This window comes from Perca flavescens, chromosome 21 (assembly GCF_004354835.1).
Source record: "Perca flavescens isolate YP-PL-M2 chromosome 21, PFLA_1.0, whole genome shotgun sequence".
Classification (NCBI taxonomy): domain Eukaryota; kingdom Metazoa; phylum Chordata; class Actinopteri; order Perciformes; family Percidae; genus Perca; species Perca flavescens.
Genome location: NC_041351.1, coordinates 17,274,743 through 17,296,759, shown reverse-complemented (window position 1 = coordinate 17,296,759; position 22,017 = coordinate 17,274,743). Strand labels below are relative to the sequence as shown.

General features: G+C 39.8%; 2 protein-coding genes across 3 annotated transcripts; one reads left to right on the top strand and one right to left on the bottom strand.

Moving 5' to 3' along the window:
• The first annotated feature begins 1,437 nt into the window (after positions 1-1,437).
• On the top strand, positions 1,438-5,540 carry LOC114547911 (interleukin-21 receptor). Of its 2 annotated transcripts, none has more exons than XM_028567438.1 (8): positions 1,438-1,581; positions 2,433-2,562; positions 2,649-2,854; positions 2,990-3,147; positions 3,979-4,156; positions 4,334-4,433; positions 4,528-4,606; positions 4,682-5,540. In XM_028567438.1, the coding sequence occupies exons 1-8, from the start codon at positions 1,461-1,463 to the stop codon at positions 5,138-5,140; spliced, it is 1,431 nt and encodes a 476-aa protein (XP_028423239.1). In that variant the 5' UTR covers positions 1,438-1,460; the 3' UTR covers positions 5,141-5,540. The 2 variants fall into 2 exon arrangements, with proteins under 2 accessions (XP_028423239.1, XP_028423240.1); XM_028567439.1 differs by lacking the exon at positions 1,438-1,581 and adding an exon at positions 2,107-2,191.
• Positions 5,533-21,777, bottom strand: ube2ib (ubiquitin-conjugating enzyme E2Ib). Its single transcript, XM_028567440.1, has 7 exons — positions 21,416-21,777; positions 20,005-20,083; positions 19,814-19,897; positions 17,032-17,104; positions 9,073-9,182; positions 7,914-7,993; positions 5,533-6,318 (listed from the first exon to the last, which is right to left on the bottom strand). Exons 2-7 carry the CDS (start codon positions 20,068-20,070, stop codon positions 6,255-6,257), a joined length of 477 nt encoding a protein of 158 aa, XP_028423241.1. The 5' UTR covers positions 20,071-20,083; positions 21,416-21,777; the 3' UTR covers positions 5,533-6,254.
• Positions 21,778-22,017: the final 240 nt, after the last annotated feature.

The window sequence follows — 22,017 nt, the reverse complement described above, 5'->3', positions numbered from 1 at the left end:
GTTCTGGAGAAATTGAGACGAGCTTTGATGTTCTTTTTGCTCAGCAGTGGTTTTCCTTGGAACTCTGCCATGCAGGCCATTTTTGCCCAGTCTTTTCCTGATGGTGGAGGCATGAACGCTGACTAACAGTAAGTTCTTTTACGTTGTTGTGGGGTCTTTTGTGACCAATCGATCCACAAACATAAACTGTATTCCTTCAGCCATTTGTGGATAATGGCTCTCTGGTGTGGTTCGCTGATTCCCAAAGCTTTGGAAATGGCTTTTAAAACTTTCTTTCTCAATTGTTCCTGAATTTCTTTGGGTCTCGCATGATGTGTAGCTTTTATCTTCAGCTTCAGTCAAAAACAGCCCCAGACTTTACTGTATAAAGCTAAAATACATATTTAAGTGATGCCTTTTTGTTAACAGGTGTGGCAAAAACTTTAAAGATGGTTGTCAGTGGCATAGAGAAATTGAACTCATTTAGATGGACAACCCTTATAGTATGTTTTAACAAGGGGGCAATTTTTTTCATATGATGGTTTGGATTTTTTTTTCTCCTTTAATAATAAACACCTTCATTTACAAATTGCATTTTGTGTTACTTGTGTTGTCCTTGACTTTTGTTTAATTGGTTTGATGTTCCGAAACATTATTTGTGACACACATGCAAAGGAACAGGAAATGAGGAAGGGGGCAAACACTTTTTCACACCACTGTACATTCACATAAGTCACTTTTTTTGTTATCGAGTGTGAAAAACTTTAAAGATGTGTTGTCAGTTCATACATAGAGCCACATGGAACATTTAGATGGACATCCCTTTACTAGTGAAGGGGAATTTTTATATTGTATCTGTATGCACAATTACAATTGATGATATATGGAATGTAATATTTAGCACATATTTGCAGACTCTCTCTGCAGATTTCCTACAGCACAGGAGCTTTTGAGTGACAAATCGTTTGCAGAGCTGCAGGGACCTTTGTGCAGTAATTAATGTTACGTGACACCATTGCATGTGTATTTTTGGTGTCTTGTCAGCCTGTTGATAAAAGTCAATCTCATCAGTGCTGGTATGACCTGAATATCTTCCAGTTTTGTGCCGGTAAAACATTTACAGATTCAAAAGCATTATCAATTTTGGATTTTAATTGGTTTCTAAAGCAATTAAAATAGGTCTGATAATAAGAAAATATCGCCAAATGTCATGAAAAGAACCAAACTCAGTGCAAAGTATGATAGATTATGAGGTTGTGACCTGAGACTCAACATTATGTTTGCCTACACTGTAGCCTTCTCGCACACTTTCCATTTACAGCTGCTCTCTTAAAAAAGCACATCCTCTCCCAGCAGAGACACGTGAGTGATCGCTATCACTGTGAACAGACTCACTGATGCCTCCCTCTCTGTTTTATTTTTATTTTATAAAAATGCTTTAGTGCAACATGAGTTAATTGAGACCTCCCCGGACCGAGGTGATGTCTGGACCTTCTGGTGTGATGGATTGTTGCTCTCTGCTGAGGCTGAAGCCAATGCTGCTGATCGTGTTTCTGTTCGGATCTACTAACATTGTCTGTCTGCATGGAAATCCTATCACAGGTTATGTCTCTGCCAGTTTGTTTTTATTGTTTTATTTTTTCATGTGATAAAAAATCATGATAATTAGATAGCTTGGATTGTAAGTTCATTTGTACTTTGCTTGGTGCAAAAGCCAAATGAATAACTGTAAAATGTGAATGTATGATAATTTAAAAACTAGATATAATACAACATAGACATTAAAAGTTAGAATAAATGGCTCAGAGGCTGTGTTATTTGTTTACCTGACTCTGATGAGGACATCAGCTATGGTTTATTTGACCTCCTGGGAAAAGTCTGGGAAGCTTTCCTATTATAAAGGGAAAGTCTACTATCTTTTATTAATGTTGTAATGTTAGGTTTTTCATTCTACAATAAACCAAAAATACTTACAGTTTTAGATGCCAGTGAGTCATTTATAAATGTTGCCCTTTTTTTTTTTTCATTTTACAATCACCAATTAAAGGATAAGTTCACATTTTTTCAAGTCTATCCTAAAACAATACTCACATGTCCATATGGACATTAACAGTGTTAGCGGCCTCCGTAATTGTTTCTTCTGTCCATACTGGCTAAAAAGCGATTTTAATAGAAGAGATGGGAGACTCGTTATAGGTCTGCAGCTTTAAATGTGAGTAAAGAAGTTGTTTTCTTACAATAACCCATAAAGCCCACAGTTAAAAATGTTATTAAGTGGTTCTTAGACTGGATGGTTATGCAGTCGTCTTGCAGAGGGAAAGAAAAAACTACAAATACCGAGAGAATTCACCAACTATAGGGATCCTTTACTTAAATGAGGTTACAAAGTGACACATAAAATATCTGCTTTTCTCCATACACTCCCAATAAAACATTGCCTGTATATGTTTTAGGTGTGGACCATGATCTTCGCTGTGTCAACGATTACCTGTTCACCATCAACTGCTCCCTGAGCATCGCACCATCAGAAAACTGCTTAGACAGCAACAGCTGCTACTGGCTCACTTTCAAAAGCAGATATAAGTGAGTTTTTTTTTTTTACTCACACGTATTAATAATATATGACCTTAAATGTGATGATGATATTGTTTCATTACTGCTTTGTGCAGAAATACGTTTGTGTGTATGCTGAAAAACACCAATGGGGATTACTTCTGCTCCGTTAACACATTCAATCCAATGCCTGATGACGACAATCATTACTCTGAGCACTTTGACGATTTAGATTCTTTTAAAATCTCGCTATGCCACAACAAAACTGATGGGTCTGAACTGTGTGAAAAACTGGATGACGAATACACGCCTGTGACAAACAGTAAGAAACACAGATTTTAGTCTGTTCTCATAACCAGACACACAGAACACATTTGTATATAGTAAAATACTGAGGTCTGCCTATTTAAAAACCTGCCTTTTGTGTACGTTTGTCTTTAATGTGTCCTCCCTTCAGTTAAACCCAACGCACCGTGCTGCCTCACAGTCACCCACAACTCAAGTCAACACCTCTTCACCTGGAGAAACACCTATGAGGAAGTTGGTCAGGACTCCGATATGATGGACAACTTGAAGTATCAGCTCCATTACTACAAAAGAGGAGACAAACACAATGTGAGATTCAATGCTAAACCAGAATGGGGTGCTTTGAGTTAAAGAATAACTCCAGCTTTTTAGGAAACAGGCACTTAACATCTATTGGTAAATCAATAATGGATTAATGGATTAAATCTAGTAAATCAATAATGGATTAATGGATTACATCTAAAAAAAAAGAAAAGAAAAAGGTAATTAGTGTATTGAAGGATACAACAGAGAAATGTACAAATTAGAAATGTAAAGATTAATGAAAACATTAATTGGGAAAAAATGACTTAATCAATGATACAAAAGCTATTTTCAAAAAAGCTTTTTCACCTCATTCACATTTTAACATCTTCAACAAAGAACATAACGATGGCTCTGTTCCACCCCGGTGTCCCAGTAAGCATGGCCGGATTAACCCTGCAAGGAGGTTCAAGTTTGCTGTTGTTCATCTACTGAACATGCCGCTAGTTTATCACAATATTAAAGCTCTGAAAACTAGATTTTTTTGACACAGGACCCCTGTACCAAAAGGGCTCAGGATTAAGTAATAATGATATATGATATACTTAAATAATACAATTTATCAACAAATAAACCCCCACATTTAATCAAATGACAGCACTGATTCTGTCAAAATAAAAAAAGAGACACAAAGCAATTGAGAAATTTTAGATTTTAACTATGAATCTCTTTGTAGTAACATTAAATAATTTACCTATTGCAATTTTCTTGAATGATCGTCCTGTCACATATCCGTAACTAATAAATCGGTTTGTTTGAGCACAAACGGGCCACCGTGAAGGACACTTCTCTCCTTTGCAAAGTTTCACTACATAATAACCTGTTTATCTATCTCAGGTGTTATCGCATGAAATTAACTCAGACGACAAGAATTATTCTGTGGGTAATCAGAATTTTGTACCAGACACCAAGTACACTGCCAGAGTGCGGTCAAGTCCTAATCAGGCTACTTACCAGGGACAGTGGAGCGACTGGTCTTCTGAGCTTTACTGGGAGACGGAGTCAGCTGTGAAAGGTGAGTGTTTTCCATATAGTCAGCTGATCTAAGCTTAATGAAGAGGATCTTCAACTTAAAGGCAATTTGTTGAGAAAGCAGCTATTGTAAAATCATTATTTAAAAATCACCCTTCTGCATCTAGGCCAACAATTTTGCCGATTTAATTATTTTCTACTGCATTTTTTGTCCATACAGACCTCCCATCAAATTCATTTGTTTCTGGACTGGTTAAGGTGCTCGTTCCCTTATTTATGATGGTGACATTCATCTTACTTTTCTGCTACGCTCCATTTAAGTAAGGTCCCCCTCCAGCTTTTGACTCCTCACACATACAGTTTCTTACAAGCAATACACACTAAATATATATTTTTTATTCCTCACACTTACAGGTGCCGGAAGAGTGCCTTCATCCCAACTCCAGCACCCTATTTCGACACCCTGTACAGGGACTGCCAGGGAGATTTCAAGGTAAGTTTAACTTGTCACCTACAATACTGACAATTATCTTATGAGAACTGTCCCTAAACATGACTGTGATTATAGAGCTGGGTGGTTACTCAAAAAAACACATACATGCTGAAGACAGAGGAAACGCTCCAAATTGACACGCTAATCGAGTGCGCAGTTGGCGAGGAGGAAGAGTGTCAGCCCCACTTTCACCACCAGCTCATGGAGGGTAGCACGTACAGCAATATAACTGACCCAGGCTGTGATGCTTCTCTCCTGGGGATCCCGTACGCTGTGAGCACCATGGCTCCGTTGTCATTTCCAGGGAGCTCACTCCAGAGTCTGACCCTCCACTCACAGGGAGGGAGTCCTACTGAAGGAGACTCAGGGTGTTGGCTGGAGAGGGACCCTCCCTGGTACTGCAATGAGTACTGCACCCTGAGCGCCTTCCAGCAGAGTAGTCCAGTCACAGCAGAGCACCATGGGGGGACCATCAACAAAATCCTGCCCAACAGGGACGATCAGAGCGGAGGCCATCACTGGAGCATAAGCTGATCCGTTTGTGTGTAGTAACTGGACAGTAAAATAGTGTAAAGTTGAACTTTAAATATTGTTGGGCCTAACAGTTCAACTACACACATTTACACAGGGAAATGTAATGCTTCCAGAACACTGCCAACTGCTTTAAGCTAATAAATAATTACAGTATATTCCTAATTTTAGTTATTTTTGGCTATTATAACAGTGTGCACCTATCCATAGCATTATGCATTAAGTTGATTATATGAAATAGTAATTTTATAACCGTTAGCTTGCATCAAATGAGTAAATTAACTGGGAACTAAGTTGTTTTAACAGACTTCAGACTTTTATGACTCAATAGATTTGCATGGTCTCGGACACCAAGTTGAATTTGCTGTATATTTTACTCATTTAATAAAAAAAGCTAACATTTTGTAGAAAGTTTTATTTACGCCAACACAAACATGAACAAAGCACCATATAACCTTAAAGTCTGATACAGAAGTAAGCCTACCTGCCTTAGTCATCATGGCTATTTTTTATTTATTTCATAGCAAACACTCTGAATAACAAAAAGACAGCCAAGGCAGAAGATTCTATCATATATTACAGCATGCTGAATAGAAAACTTGGGAAAGAGAATTAGACAGAGCCATCTAGAGACACTAGTGAGATAGAACAGTATAAAAGTGCCATTCATTATACAGCAGTTGAAATACTGACAATGAAATAAGCTAATTTTACATTACATTTATGGAAAATAAAGGGAGGAAACAATAAAGGAATATAACCTGTGAAAGAGCAATATAAAACAAAAAGACATTTTCTTCCTTGAACATTGATGACAGCCAGCTTGCATGGAGATGATGAAACTGGTAGCGAGCGGTGTCCCTTGCACCACATAAGACAATTAATGTTTAAAAGAAATAACCAGGGTGCTGAAGCACCCATCCCCTCCCAGCATTATGCGCCAACTGGCAAATAAGAACACAAAATGATAGGTCGGATGGCACAGAATGTGTGGAGTTTAAATAGAAGTCTTTAAGCAAGTCCTGATGTGAGAGGCGCACATTCATTGAGAGACTGAGCGGGGAGGTGATTCTTGTTAAACCCATTCCTTCTGCCACAGCGGAGCAAGTCTTCGCCCTTACGAGGGGGAGAATTTTTTGGCTTGTGCTCGAACTCTTTTTTCATATTCTACTCTGTTTTGGCTGGAAAGGGTAAACAAAGAAAATGCAGTTACCATGGTGCTCTGATCGCTTACTCAAATCAGGAACCATTTTCAAACTAGGGCTGCAACAAATCGATAAAATCAATAAAATTTGATTACTAAAAAAGTTGGCAACGAATTTAATTATTGATTTGTTGTGTCGCGCAACTATTAGGCCACCTAGTCGCGGAGATAAAAAAAAAAATTGAGTTGAGGGCCGAGTGGAGCAGCGCGGAGCGAAAGAAAAGAAAAAAAGAGCAGAGCGGGGGTAGAGGAAATACGGAGAGAGACCGGAGAGACCCGTAACGTCGTTCTGAAACACTCGGCGGAGGCAGAGAAATCAGTACGACCCAAGTCATCCAAGGTGTGGGAGCATTTCACACTAAATAAATCAAAAACGTGTTAATTGCAAGATAAGCAAAAGAGACACGGCATGGCAGGGGCCCACCACGGTGATGAGTCAGCACCTAAAACGTAAACATGTTGGAGTCCTTGATGAGGAGGAAGGGAGTTCAACAGCAGGGTAAAGTCACTACACTATCCTACTTCTGTTCCGTTCTGAAGTGAGCTCTTCTGGTGCTGCTGTTTACTCGTTATCCAGCTGACTAGCATGACAAGCTAGCGTTAGCTCGGTAATAACAGTAATAAAGCAGGGGTGGTATACTTTGCAAGACTAAAGACACTGTTTCATTCACTCGCCTTTTTTGGCCCATTAATTTTTCATATATATATAATATATGAGCTGGGAGGAGGCCTCGGGGAAGACCCAGGACTAGGTGGAGGGATTATGTCTCCAACCTGTCCTGGGAACACCTCGGGATCCCCCAGTCGGAGCTGGTTAATGTTGCTCGGGAAAGGGAAGTTTGGGGTCCCCTGCTGGAGCTGCTCCCCCCGCGACCCGACACCGGATAAGCGGACGAAGATGGATGGATGGATATATATATTATGTGCTTTGTCCCATATCAGTTATTGTTGACAAATATAATAGTGTGTGGTGTATAAACGAACTTAACTTGCATTTACTATAATGATGGTAATAATTTAATGAATAAGTGTGTGTGTCTGTCTGGTCTGTATCTGCTATTTGGGTTACTTACCTTTACACAACTATTAACTAAAACAATAAGTATGCATGTACTGAGTTGATGTAAATTAATGCTTTTTTTAATCAGATTCATTGAAAAATTAATCGACAGATTAATCGATTATTAAAATAATCGTTAGTTGCAGCCCTATTTCAAACTACGACAATTTTAAGGTCTAATTTTTTTATTTATTTACAATGAGAGCGCTGCGTAGCACTATGCTACAAAGCCAGCAGCGTATTCAATAATGCACTTCTCATTCACACACACACACACACACACACACACACACACACACACACACACACACACACACACACACACACACACACACACACACACACACACACACACACACACACACACACACACACACACACACACACACACACACACACACACACACACACACACACACACACACACACACACACACACACACACACACACACACACACACACACACACACACACACACACACACACACACACACACACCAATGTCACTCACCAGTAGATTGTGTAAGCCTCTGCTTGGGCTGGATCCTGGATATTTGGTTCATTTAGGAGTTCCTGGATACCTAATAAGATCTGTAGGATAAATGAACCAAAATATATTTTTTTTAAATTAGCAATTCATCCGTTTTGCATTTCCTTATAAGGCTACTTATATATTTGTTATAATTTGTTTGACAGATATTTAGAAATGATGTTCGGGTCAGGCTCTGTCACATCCGCGTGATACGATTGGGCCTCTTGTGCGCGCCTGTGTTAACGTGCGCTTGTCAGGTTCGGTTACTGCTCTGTCGGGCTCGGACAAAAAAATGCGTCCCGATCCGCATTCTAGCTGTCATCCGTTCCCTCTGCAAAGAAGTCACCCTGCGGTGGGGAGCAAAGGGACTGTGCGGCCGCTGGCTAATGTTAGTTAGCTAACGATAGCTTGCTACTTCCACCCACCTAACATGCCTTTGTGCTACACAAAAAATGAGCCCAACAATTGTTTGTCACTCTGACAACAGCATTCTGCTTTCCTACAATGTGACAAGAGGGATTGAATGAAACATCAAGTGGTTACATTTTACTAATTTAAAGGCCGGCCGGCTAGTTTGTGTAGTTCATCTAGCACCAACCACTGTTCAAAAAGAGGTCCAACGTTAAAGTCTTTATATTAATTTTCACGGTAGAATATTAACATTAGTTTACACAAGTAGTTATGTCGTTGTCGTTCGACTTATGTACAATGAGAGAACGTACATAAGTATCTTATGGACATATTGTGCAAAAGTAGATATTCCAATCATTTGAACCTAGTGTTTTTTAGAAAAAACATTTGATGTCATTTTTGGCCAGTTGACAGCTCTCAGGTGTATTGGATTGATCAGATGAGATTTAAAAAAAAAAAAAAAAAAAAAAAAAAAAAAAAAAAAAAGCCTTCTGTGTGCACTTTTCACTTCACTACCGTTTTCAAGCTGAATAGCCAATCATGTTACAATGTTGAATAGTCGACGTGCAGCTACAGTGCGGGACACCGCAAAAACTAGGGCTGTGTCGCTTTGGTGTCAGAGCATTTAGAGATACAGTATGAAACCAAAGAAAGAAATAGAAGCCTTTTAAAAAAATCTTTTGGAAAAGTCTTATAATGTAAATAAGGTTTGCGTGGCAATCCTAACCTGCTTTATTGTAATGGCCGGTCTCCAGTCCTTGTCCTCCTCTAGAATAGATAGGCATACTGTGCCTGATGGATACACATTTGGGTGAAAGAGTGGAGGCTCAAATTTACCTGAAAGACAAGAAAATGTTAAGTGCACTTATGTTTCGTATCCATTACAAATGTCAAGATGAAACAAATAAATGTCACTGGGCTTTTTCAGAGTATACACTGACTGAACTGTTCCACTAAAGGCAGCAACTTCTGTTGTTCACACAAGCAATGGCCTAAGGTTATTTGAATGCGACATTCAGACAACACCATCCCTGTTGCTGTATATTTTAAACTTCGTACACCCCAGTGCCCGGACGTAATTTGATTTACACAGTAGGCCAGTATCTCAAGTAGAAATGCCCCAATCATGATTTTTTGCCACCAATACAGATTGTCAATGAGCCACATCGGCCAAGAAACACCCAATACAAATGGTTTCTATGTATTTTTTTTTAGCAGCCAGTATAGCTGCATTACAGTATAGGTCACTTTGACTGCTTTGTAGTGCATCAGGCTATATTGAATTTTGGTATAGGGCGCCATCTAGTGTTGACGCACTCTGTTAAACTGTGCATGCTACGTAGTTAAGTGCTAAAAAGTAGTTTAAAAACAGTCAAATCTAATGAAGGTAAAAACGCAGGCACAGGTAAACACGCTTTTACTTAGTCTGTTCAATCAACAGAACAGTACAAAGAACTAAGGAGCAATGCAACAGGTAACGTTAGCCTACAGCGAGTCTGAAAAAGGACAAATGAAATATGCAATGTAATTATACCATATTATTATCATGGTCATACAGGCAGGTGCTCTCTAACGTGGTTTGCCGTTTGGGTGCTGCTCTTTCAGTCTTTTCACTTTTGTTGTCAGCTCCGCTGGGGTGTCTCCAAGTGCCTTATTACATTTGCTGTGTTAAAATTGAAACACAAACTGCTTCAGCAATTGTTATATCCTGTTTTGCCTTTGCGTGTAAAGGCTAGCAGGGATAAGGAGTTGGGCTAGTTAGTTTTTTCCTTGTCCCGGTTGGCACATCTGGCTGATGCAGTTGAATGAGCGTTCGTAGCTATGTTTCCATTCACTAGAGCGGTGAAGCAAAGCGTCTTATACACAACTTTCTCTCCGTTGCTGTTGTAAACTGATTGGTACCCTGAAGGCGGGTCTTCCAACTCCCTTTCAATTATGTTCACCATAGTGCATCAATCTACATACAAAATAAAAAATGTTAAATTGCCCACTAGAAAGCATTATTGCTGATCTGCCGATTGAGTATTTGCGATAATGATAGGCGGGCTATCGATGGGGGCATCCCCAATCTCTAGGCAAAGTGTTTAATGTTTGGAGCGGTCAAATTGTCACAACCTATTTAGTGCCATGACTTTATCAGCTCTCAAAATCATTCAACACACAAATCATTACTGTTGTACTGCTGTACAATGTTGCAAAATGAACAGTAAAGTGTAAAAGTTAACATCCAAATCATATCAACACCAATGAACAGAAACAATTACTATGACATTGCTTTTAGATCAGCTCCAATAACCTTTGCAGTGTTTAGAAGTTATTCACAATAGAGGATGTAATAGAGATTACTGCTCTGTCGGACGCGGGCCAGGCTCGGACAGAAAAATGTAGCCCGATCCGCACTCTAATTCGCAAGCCTTCCAACTAGAGCTGGGCGATTTGTTTCCCTAAAAAACTCCTTCGATCCCCCCCCTCCATTTAAAACAAAATAACTGCGAACTGTAAATATATTTTAAAAATATATATTTATTGTATTTAATTAAAGTGCATCAACATAAACAAAATTGCAAAGGCATACCCTTTCTCTAAGTTAAAAGTCACTGTGCAGTGTACAACAAAGATTGTTAAACATCCAAATTATTTATACTGTATTTGGATTAAAAAAAAAATAATCGATTTTTTGAAAATATGAATCGATTTGACCTACCAAATAAATTTTTTTCCCAGCCCTACTTCCAACTAAATTATGGTAATTACCATTTTAACAGCTAGAAACCAAGCAAAATGCTAGCTCTGAAATTAAAACAAATCGAGTCCAGAGCTGCTATCAATAGCATCCACATGGACCGAGGTATCTCAACGAATCCTAAGGAGATCACTGCCAGTTTCCAATCCTTTTATTCAAAGCTGTATGAATCCTCCTGTAATCCAGATCCGACGCAGTGCCAAAAGTTCCTAAAAGAGTTAAACCTGTCTCTTCTCAACCCAGAGGAGGCAGAAGAACTGGGTCAACCTATTACGTTAGAGGAACTCAAATCAGCGTTAAAAACAGCTAAGAAAGGGAAAACGCAGGGGTTGGATGGAATTCCATCAGAACTCTTACTACAGTTCTTTGACACACAAGGACCTATCATTTTACAAACTTTAACCTCTGCCATAGAGAGGAGCACCTTTTATCAACAATCCAACACTGCACTAATTTCGGTCATACACAAAAAGGGCAAAGATCCTACGGAGTGCTCAAATTACAGGCCCATCCGCCTCATTGGGACTGATATTAAGCAAAGTCTTGGCACTACGCCTAGAACGCTTCATCGAGAAGCTAGTCCACCCTGACCAATCAGGGTTTATACCAAAGCGTCAAGCTGCAGACAATATACGCTGATTACTCCATGTAATAGAAGAAGCCAAAAATCTCCCAACAACGGCAGCAGTTTTATCACTGGATGCGGAAAAGGCTTTTGACCGCCTAGAGTGGAACTACTTGTGGCAAGTAATGGAGAGGCTTGGTTTGGGAGCCAAATTCATTGACATGGTACATACTTTGTATGCAAATTCCACGGCCATAGTCTCAACCAATGGCCTGCATTCTCAGCAATTCCCCCATCGCGCAGGGCTCCAGACAGGGATGCCTGCTATCTCCCATGCTATTTGTGATCTCTTTTGAACAGTTAGCTCAGGCCATAAGGAAAAATAAAATATGTTATGTCCAGATTAAATCCAATAAAAACTCAATATCATTATTTGCAGATGATATTTTATTGTACGTCTGACCTTGAGGACTCTGTTCAAAAAATCCTTAAGATCTTTAACGAATTTGGCTCAATCTCCAGCTATAAAATCAATTGGAATAAATCTAATCTGCTCCTGTTGAACAACAAACTTGTGACATCAGCTATAAGCAGGGGTTAAATTGGGATTGGTTATGTGAGGGGGCTCTCCCTAGGAGGGTCTGGGGGTATGCCCCCCACCAGGAAAAATTTTGAAAAATAAACCGTTAAATGGCACTTTTCTAGAGAGTTTTGTGCAAAGAAAAGGAGAAATTGAGTCTTACATGATATGTGCAAAACTGCAAGGTTAAGAGCCTATACTTTGCATTGTTGTAGTATCAACAGGTATTAGGGAATTCAGCATTTACATTACGGTTAATCAGTCATCACTTGATTACACATTGTATTACCTTGTTATGATATAAGAAGTGACCGATACAATGTGCCAAACAAAATGTGCCACGTGAAGGGACAGTGCAGCATAGGACAATAGCAACAGCTGAGAAGATTTGGGTCTGTGGTGACCAGGTCCACCTCACACAAACTTCCTTCTCCCAATCTCTCTCTCTTTACTACAACACACACACACGGCACCGAGTGGGGCTCTTGGATGCTCAGAGGAGAGACACGACAGCGAGAACCGGTTCAACGGCTTGGTCAGCGACATGAACTCGTAGCGGCCGTTGGAGCTTCCGAGCACCGGGCTTCCACCGCTGCGAACGGGGTTTTTAGCTTTAGGAGTAGGCATTTTATCTGTTAATCCTACCGACGTAGACACTTTGGCGTTATGTAGTTGACCCGCAGTGGTGAATTGTCTGCAGTTCTGGCCAGAAATATCATGTTTTCAAGAATCACTTTCATTGCATGACGCATTTATACTGCAAGCAGGCACATCCAGACAAACGAGCAGGCTTATGTGCCGGGGCTGAGCCCCGGAGAGCCCCGGCCCAATTTAAGCCCTGGCTAAAAGTTATACAATACCAACCCAAAGCAAAATTACATATTTGGGCATCACCAGCCACGCATCACTACAGGAAGTTGTCCAGGACAACTATGAAAACTATACTAAGTAGTGTTCAAAGGGATCTGACTAATTTGTCTGCGCTGCCGGCATTGCTATGGTCCAGGATTGCGGTTATTAAAATGAACATAGTTCCTCGTGTGAACTTCTTAAGTACAATGATCCCCTTACTAGGCCTTTCGCGATAGTCAATAAATCGAGTTATCGCATGATAAAAAAAAATGAGCTCGATAACTTTTCCGGCCACGATAATTTCCATTTGCATGCTTGTTTGTTTTCCTCGTCTCTCGCTCTCTCTCTCTCTACCAAAGAGACTGGAGGACCACTCTCTGTTCCTTAGTTTAACGAAGAGTGAACCCTCTTGTCAGTCGCATGGTCTTTGTGTGGGCGGGACTCCAGGCGGAGAGAGAGTTGGAGCAGGGTTTCCTGCAGCACTTTGCAGTTAAGGCGCCGTCAAAAAAAAAAAAAAAAAAAAAAAAAAAAGTATATGAGCGATATCCACTGTGTTACTCGGCGTCCCGTTTTCTTCCTTTCATTCCAAACCACACAGCTGACAACCTGCAGGTGGAGACGGGCTCGGACATACACGCCGCTGGACTCGTCAGTCTCGCAAGCGGTTTCAGGAAAGTGGCTGCATGTGTCCGACAATGCACAGAACATTAACGGTACAAGCCTACAGCTGTCCGCGGACACGGAGTGTGGAAAGTATGTCAGAGTTGGTGCCTGTGTGTGTGTGTCGGCCCGCCCCCACGAAGCTCCGACCTGAAGAGGAGCAGAAGCCGCACCTTCGCCAAAATGAAGACTAAAAAACAGAACTATTTTGGTACATTTACTCGCCACGTGGCAGATAGCCATACATATAGATTTTATTTATTAATTATATATTATTTAAATGTAATATTTAGTGTTAAATAATTGTAAAATGTAGTACAGAGTCTCTAGTCTGAGAACGTGTCACAAACGGCAATTCCACAACTGTACATCAGCGTGAAAGACGACATACCAAAGGAGATCAAAGACATATTGTGGATATTTAAAATGTCTTCCAGTTCCAGTGTTAAATATTCTTTAGAAATAAAAGTATATTGATCTTTGAAAAGGTGTACCTGTATTATTATTATTATTATTATTATTATTATTATTATTATTATTATTATGACATTATCATTATATTAGATGCAAATGGTCTCTCGATGACAATATTATCGTTTATCGCAATAATTTCTGGGACAATTTATCGTCCAGCAAAATTTGTTATCGTGACAGGCCTACCCCTTACCCCCACGAATAAATTTCTGGAAGAAACTTGATGCCGTAATCCGGCAGTATATTTGGAATAGTCAACAACCTAGGCTAAAATACTCTACCTTGCAACGTACAACGAACACGGGAGGCCTGACCCTCCCCAACCTTAAAGTGTACCATAGAGCCTTTCAGCTACGGGCCCTCAAGAGTGTGGACAGACCCCTCATCTACAGTCCCATGGAGAGAAATAGAGCAAAATCTCACTTTAAGTCTGACACTGCAAGACCTCGCCTTTGCAGGTATATGTCCAAAAAAAGTGTATGCTAGCCTATGGCCCTATTATCACCAACACATTGACCAACTTTAAAAACCGGTGGAGGAGCAACTTCGCTACACCAATAAGTGGCATTTGAGCACCCCAATTTGGCACAACATGCATTTAATGTCTGGTAATAAACCTTTTGTTTGTAACCAGAGTGACAGAAGTATTTATACTCTAGACCAGTTATTTAATGGGGAAGGTTTGATGAGCTTTGAGGACCTGAGAACAAGCTTCGAGATCCCTAGGACATCCTTCTTCCCCTTACCTTCGCTTAAGGTCAGCCCTAAAATGTTGTGGAGTACCATGGGGAAACCGTCTCGAGACTCACCCAATCATTAAATGGCTTGTTGATTTTCCTGGGAGCGAGAGCTGAGCCCGGAGGGGAATGTAATTAATTGGGAGACAGTTTGGGACAACATTTCCGACTGTTCCAAGAACCCAAATGACCAGCAGATCCACTTCAACATATGTCATAGGACATATTGGACTCCTCAGAAGAGATACGTCTCTAAAGTCAATCCTACTCCACGTTCTGTCAACCTGAACAAACTGGAACTTTCCTGCACATGATCTGGGAGTGTGAACAGGTACATGAGTTTCGGAATAAGACACCAATAATATCTGATGTGACAGGATGTCAAATTCCTACTGACCCGATCGTTTTGTTACTTAATGACGACTCTAAATTACATCTCATTGGGAGACAAAAGAAAGTTTGGTTAGCTGGCTCAACCGCAACCAAGAAAATTTTAGCTCAGTGCTGGCTCCCCCCCCCAACCCCACTCGCTTTGTATAAAACTGTGGTGGGCGTATTTTCTGGACATAGTTATGCTTGAGCTCTCTACAGCAAGGATTAACAAAGCCAAGTCATCACTATACAGCGGTGTAAAAAACAAAACAAACTGGTACTCCGTATTAAAGCCAGGACACACCAGCCAGAAGGCCGACCATCAACAGAACCTTCGCTGTTCCTTTCACACTACCGATTTCGAAATCGGGGAGACTGATTAATAGCCATTACACACCAACCAGACGGCCGACCCTCGGCAGAAAAGCCAGTCGGACTGATCAGTCTCCCCGTGTTGGTCCAAAAAGTTCCACAGAACACACCAAAGAGACTAGACGTAATACGCCTCCATAACAGCAGGCGGCGCTACTCTGTATTGTTGCCCAAAAAAAAAAAAAAAATGAAACCTGGCAGCTGACTGGACGAACGCGTCACATGGGTTTGTTTTCTCCGGAAATTCAAAGCCAGACTGTCATGGCGGCCGTTCAGAATACGATCTCATATTGTACTAAAATAGTTCACTGAAACATGTTTCTGAAAACACTTTAAGCGAGAAATAGGCCATGCAGTTGCTGAATCTGTCTTCATTTCAGCTCAACCGGTCAGTTTAAAAGATTTGTCAGATTTTGAGAGACTCTAGTCACGCTCTTTCCGCTTGCCATTTCCGGGTGAGTCCGACTGCCCTGCCGGCGACTGAACATGTCAGGTCGGCCAAAATGAACGCTGACAGCCCCTCAGATTGATGACGGCACGGGACACACCGAACAGACTCGAGTCACTGACCTTGCCAGACTGTCCAACGGCCGATTTTCAGCCCTGTGTGTCCCTGGCTTTAGTCGACACAGAAGTTCATGTATTGGTACGAGAAAAAATAAATAAAAGTATTGGAACATCTCTACCTTGTACACTTTCAGCCCAATAACATCATCATGGATTACTGCCAGTTGTAGGCTTAGAGCTACTGCTTCAAGTGTGTAGTATTTTCCATTAATTATGGCATTCTATTCTTGTTTTTGTCTGTTTACATCATGCAATTTCCTTATTGTAAAAGCACTTTGTGCTGCATTTCTTGTATGAAAGGTGCTATACTGTACAAATATTATAAAATGTATTATTACCGCTTTTTGCAAATCATTCAAATCAATTATGATGGCGGCAGGGATTCCACCGAGGGGAAGTGAATGAGGGCATGTTGAATTACTAATAAGACAGCCAATATGGAGGCTCGTTGCCCATCAGTCTTGAGAGGGTTGGGAGGTCCTGACATTATCTGGGCCATTTTCAAACAAACTCATTATGTTTTCTTTTACTAGCTTATTGCGATTGTCAGTTTGCATAATGCAAAATGTACACGAAGGAAGACACTTACTGTGGTGTGCGTCTGGCTTTGCATTTTAGATGAAGCGTTTTTTCTGTGCAGAGTTTGCTATCAAGTCCATCTACTGACTGCATAACGCAGATACATTTCTACTACAGCTTTAGTGTGTAGTATTAACTATTACAGTTGTGTTTAAGTTGAGCACAGGTCAGACACATTAACTCACATTTTGGAGGTGAAGAAGGGTAGTCATCCTTGAACAACATGCGCAGTTTGAACAGGCCTCCTTCCCATGGAGTCTGAGGAGACACAGAACCATTTGATTTATATCCACCCAAAATGACTTAAAACCTTGTTATTACCAGATTCATTTTAAAAACAGGTTTCAGGCTCATCGTTGTCCAAGCTGTTACTAAGAACGATCAACTTTTTACACCCGATTTGGTCCCTGAAAATTTGGCACTCCAGTATGCACAATAGGAAATGCAAAACATTCCTCTATAGTTGTATTATCTAATATAATGTGTTTAAAAACCTTCTGCAGAAATAACATTGAGTTAGTTTACATGGACATTAGTATCCCGGTTATGAGGCTTATTCATATCCCTGCATACATGATAAATACTACTATGCCAGTTACAGCATTCTGTTTGTGCATGTGCCTCTGAGGTTTGTTTTTTAAGTTGGGAAATAGGTGTCCTGTAACCTGCCCACTACAGACTTGAATAGGTCAGCATCCGATGCCTTTACCCATCTAAACTACTAAGTATATTCAACTCTTTCATTACAGAAAGACAAAACTGTTTCCTTGTCGCTCCAGAAGTGAGATGCTTTCACTTAGGAATGCACAATTTCGTTATTTTATTATCATCGCAATATCAACTGGCGCAATAAACCCATCACAAAAGCTGTGACATATCGCTAAAGACATTTAGAGATTTTTTTTGTGTTAGTTGAAAGAAATGTGCTAGTTTAAAATGTTAAATGTTTTAGTGGTGCTTTTTATTTTCAATTCAAAGTTTAATTTGTTCAATAAAAGAATATGTGAATTTAAAAATGATCGCATATTCCCCACATTTTGTCATACCTGCAAACTCAGAAGGGCTGAAAAAGGTGACACATCACCCATATATATATATATATATATATATATATATATATATATATATATATATATATATATATATATATAGTGTAGTGTTACCGTAACTAGCGTCCCGTGCGCAATATTTCAGTTCCCTCTAAACGTCAGTTTTCAGAGCATCAGAGAGAAGCGCAGGCATTTATGTGGCACCTAAATAAGGCACCGAAATCTGCGTTGCTATTCGGTCCGGCAGATAACGGTCGTTAAGGCACCAATGCCGTATTAGCACCGGGTCTCGGACCCCCCCGCAAAAAATAAAAACTTCGGATCTACACGATTCACGTGGATGACATTTTCCCATTCAAAACGGCGATTTTTGCCGAAAAGCTGCAGGTATAAGTTTGCAGGTATGATCGTTTGCATTTCTGTTACAGCACTTGGCTGAAGCTGTGCCTGCACAGGAGTTCTGGAATAAAACATCAATAATATCTGATGTGATAGGATGTCGAATTCCTACTGACCGATTGTTTTGTTACTTAAGGACGACTCTAAATTACACCTGCTTGGGAGACAGAAGAAAGTTTGGCTAGCCGGCTCAACCGCAACCAGGAAAGTGATAGCTCGGCACTGCTAATTAGAGGAGGGGGACTAGGCAAAGTGTGATTTATTTGTTTGTTTGTTTTGTTTTTCTCGAGACCGCAGAGGGTGGGGGGTGGGAGAGGGTTTTTGTTCAATTGTATTGTCTGTTCTAGATTTCAAAAATATAAAAATAATAAAAAGTTAATTTCAGGATGAGGGGAATACATGCAACAATATCAGTCTTTCAAAATACTCCAGCTAGCATATTTAGGTTTCTCATAAACGGGATAATGGTTTATCCAGGATATGGGTTTTATATGCTCAAACACAAAAACTGGATACTCCAAAAACCAGATCATAACCGGGATACTCAAGTCCAAGTGAATACACTAATTGTCTTACAAAGCTCACTGTATTTAGCAGCGGTTGCTATTTAAAGCATTTATGTATCCAAATCCAAGTATTCGTTCATTAGGTAGGTGTTCGGTTTTTAATTTGGCGATTCAGATATTCGTTGTTTTTTTTTTCTTCTTCCAATACTGCATAACAGGTTCTTTAAAAAATAAATGCCTTTAATTAAACTAAAACTGGTGTTTTCAACGTGTTTTAGGCCAAGGACCCCTGAGCTGAAAGAGAGATACATATTGTAAGGCTGCACGATATGTGGAAAATATGCAATAACGTTGAATGTCACGTCAACGATATTACTTGCATAAAAAAAAAAACATTAAAGTGTACTCAGTTGTGCCTTTCTGCTGTTGTCAGTATTCTTCTAAAATACAAGAAATTGCTTGTTGAATTTAAAACAAACTAAGGAAATGATTTCTAAAAACATTTATTTAACAAATAGAATTTACTATAAAGAGGCAGAACTACTGTAAAAAAAGTGACAGTTACATCTTAAAGTGCAGTTTTCTGCCGACATATTTTTTTTTTTTTGCATTAACAAAAAAATGAGGGTCTTTTGCGATAAGTTGCAGCCTTTTGCGATATGTATGTTGCGCCAGTTGATATTGCGATGACGATAAAAAAGAAAATATATATATTGTCCAGCCCTAACACATACTGTATAAAATTGAGTTGCATATTACACTGGGCCTACAATAAAACAGAGTGGCCTAAAGCCTTTACACAGACCTTTTTATGGTGCATACAATACTAAGTTATTACAATAATAATTGTCATATATTTATACATCATGTTTTAATGTTAAACATACATGCAGCAGTAAACCCTTGAAGCTTATTATTCACTGTTGATTAGTACTGAAGCACCAAAGCCCAAAAATTGTATTCAGGACAGCCCTACAAATGTGTTCTGTATGCTAGACTATAAAACATATTACCCCTTTCTTGCCAGGAATAGCACATTCCCAGTTCATAAGATTCATCGTTCCATCTGGATTTTTTGTTGGTACAGCAACAAATCCCTGAAATTGACCAGGAGAGTGTAAACAGTTAAGACATCCATGTTTACCAGAGAACTTGATGCTCAAATAGTGAAGCCAGAACAGATGCATCTCATAAGACAACTTACAAAAGGATGGTCCTTCCGCCATGCCTTGCGCTCCTGGGCAAGCCGGCTCAATGCAATGCCTGACATGATTTGTGTACTCCTGTAATGGAAGAAAATGTCAAGTCAATTTATATGAAGCCATTCCTAACCAGGTCTGACTTGGCAGCAGGGAATCACAAGCCTTTGTCCACTTTGTAGAGGTCATTGCCTTAAAAACTTGAACTGACCTTGTTATCATCGATTGTTTTTAGAGTTGACATGATTTGTCAATTAAGTCATTTATAAAGCATTAAAGTCAAGGAGGAAGCAAGGATTTCTTAATTGATTAGCCCTTAAGTCTAAATGAAGGTGTTTTATCGGTTATATCACCCAGATAAAATGAACGTTATGATTACATACTATAAAAATGTTCTGACAGTCCTCACTTTTACCAACTTAATTTTTATTTTATTTTTTTACAGGAGGTGGCTATAACGTTACACCACGGTGTTGCCAGTCCTTTCAAAGTTGAATAGGGGCTCTAATTGAAACCCTCCGTTGGAATGTCTAATGATCTCTACAGAAATGATGACTTTAAGGTAACTATATTAAAACGAGGATTAAGCAACAAAACGGCACCAGCAATTACTACAGACTGCCCACGCAGCATTTACCAACTTTATAACAGTGGAGTTGTACTCTATATAGCCAACTTAAGATGTAATGTTAAATAGTTTTAAGCCTTACAGTATTGTTTAAAGTATCGTTTAAACCACCATGTCTAGCTAGTTCGCTAAGGGACTAACGTTGACCTAGTCAAGTTAGCCGTGGGTGATAACGTTACATGTCTTTTTAAAAAAAAATAAAAAAAAAAATAAAAAGATTATGCTAACGTTACTTCTTCGGTTGCGCCTGGTGTTTAACTTAAAGGCCCCGGGAAATAAAACCATTAATGGTTAATTTCTGCCGTGTTTGTTGAGTTTTACTGTAAACTTACAGTCAACACAAACGTCAACAAACTGACCATAAAAAAGCTAGCTATTTGATTAGCAAGCTAGCCGGTTAGCTTGTTAAGCTAGCTAACTCATGTGCGCCAGAATCATGCTATGTCCCAACAGGCACTGGCGCTGTTAGCGTCTGACACGGCCTGATGCAGCACAAAAATGCGCAATTGCACTTGATTTGAACACAATTTTGGATGACAGAAAAGTGATAACTGCATTTCTTCTAACGCTTAACGATATCTACTCTGGAATAGCAAACAGGGATGTGAAATATTCTACAGGAATCAACCAGATCATAATCCATTAAAGAATAGGGACAAAGACCGCCAGAGCTAAAAGGCGCACATTTGTGCATTGCCAAACTAGCGAGAATGGCGCAAACTGAAGCGGGTAAAATATCATAATACACGACAAAATTAACATGTTCCTTCTTCAAGGTGTGCTCCTACCTTTCAGTGTGACTGCGCTGGCTCTGGTAATTAGGCGAAATAAATGAATCGTGCTCAAATCCCGTTAAACCTTGCAAAGTTTCCCTCCTGAAAAACCAACCGCTCGAAGACAGACACTGAAACGGGGAAGAGAAACAGTCATCCGTCGTTTACTTCCGGCTTTGTTTAAATGCCGCTAAGATCCATGGATGCGCGTTTACTTTTGACGGTTTTTGAGTGTGCCTCTTTAACTGACGACGATTTAGCCGTACGATTTTATCTGATTGTTTATTCGTTTCCATTTCATTCGAGCAGCATAGCTTCCGCTAATAGCACATAGTCCATCACAAGCACCTTTAAGTTGTTGGTGAAAAGCTTTGCGGCTGTTGCTCACCGCTCACGCGCTGTGCCGTTGTCTAACGTTACCTGTTCCGAAAATAAAACAAGCAAAAAAAATCTAAGTTTTGATATACACAAGAGACGTATTACGTTTATTATTAGGGATATCTGCTGCTGACATGTGTTCATTTCGACTATATTTTAGATTAGCTTTCATACACCATGCGTGAGATGTCTCATTCTAACAAACAGGCGGATTTCTATCTTGTCTTATATAACATCTT

Bases quoted from the DNA above. Each gene is read 5' to 3' on its own strand.
- LOC114547911 (XM_028567438.1), top strand. From the start codon at position 1,461: ATGTCTGGACCTTCTGGTGTGATGGATTGTTGCTCTCTGCTGAGGCTG. The intron at 1,582-2,432 runs GTTATGTCTCTG...TATATGTTTTAG, and splicing joins GCATGGAAATCCTATCACAG to GTGTGGACCATGATCTTCGC. The intron at 4,434-4,527 runs GTAAGGTCCCCC...TCACACTTACAG, and splicing joins TTCTGCTACGCTCCATTTAA to GTGCCGGAAGAGTGCCTTCA.
- ube2ib (XM_028567440.1), bottom strand. From the start codon at position 20,070: ATGTCAGGCATTGCATTGAGCCGGCTTGCCCAGGAGCGCAAGGCATGG. The intron at 19,898-20,004 runs GTAAGTTGTCTT...GGTCAATTTCAG, and splicing joins GGCGGAAGGACCATCCTTTT to GGATTTGTTGCTGTACCAAC. The intron at 7,994-9,072 runs GTTAGGATTGCC...TTTATCCTACAG, and splicing joins CGGCCATTACAATAAAGCAG to ATCTTATTAGGTATCCAGGA.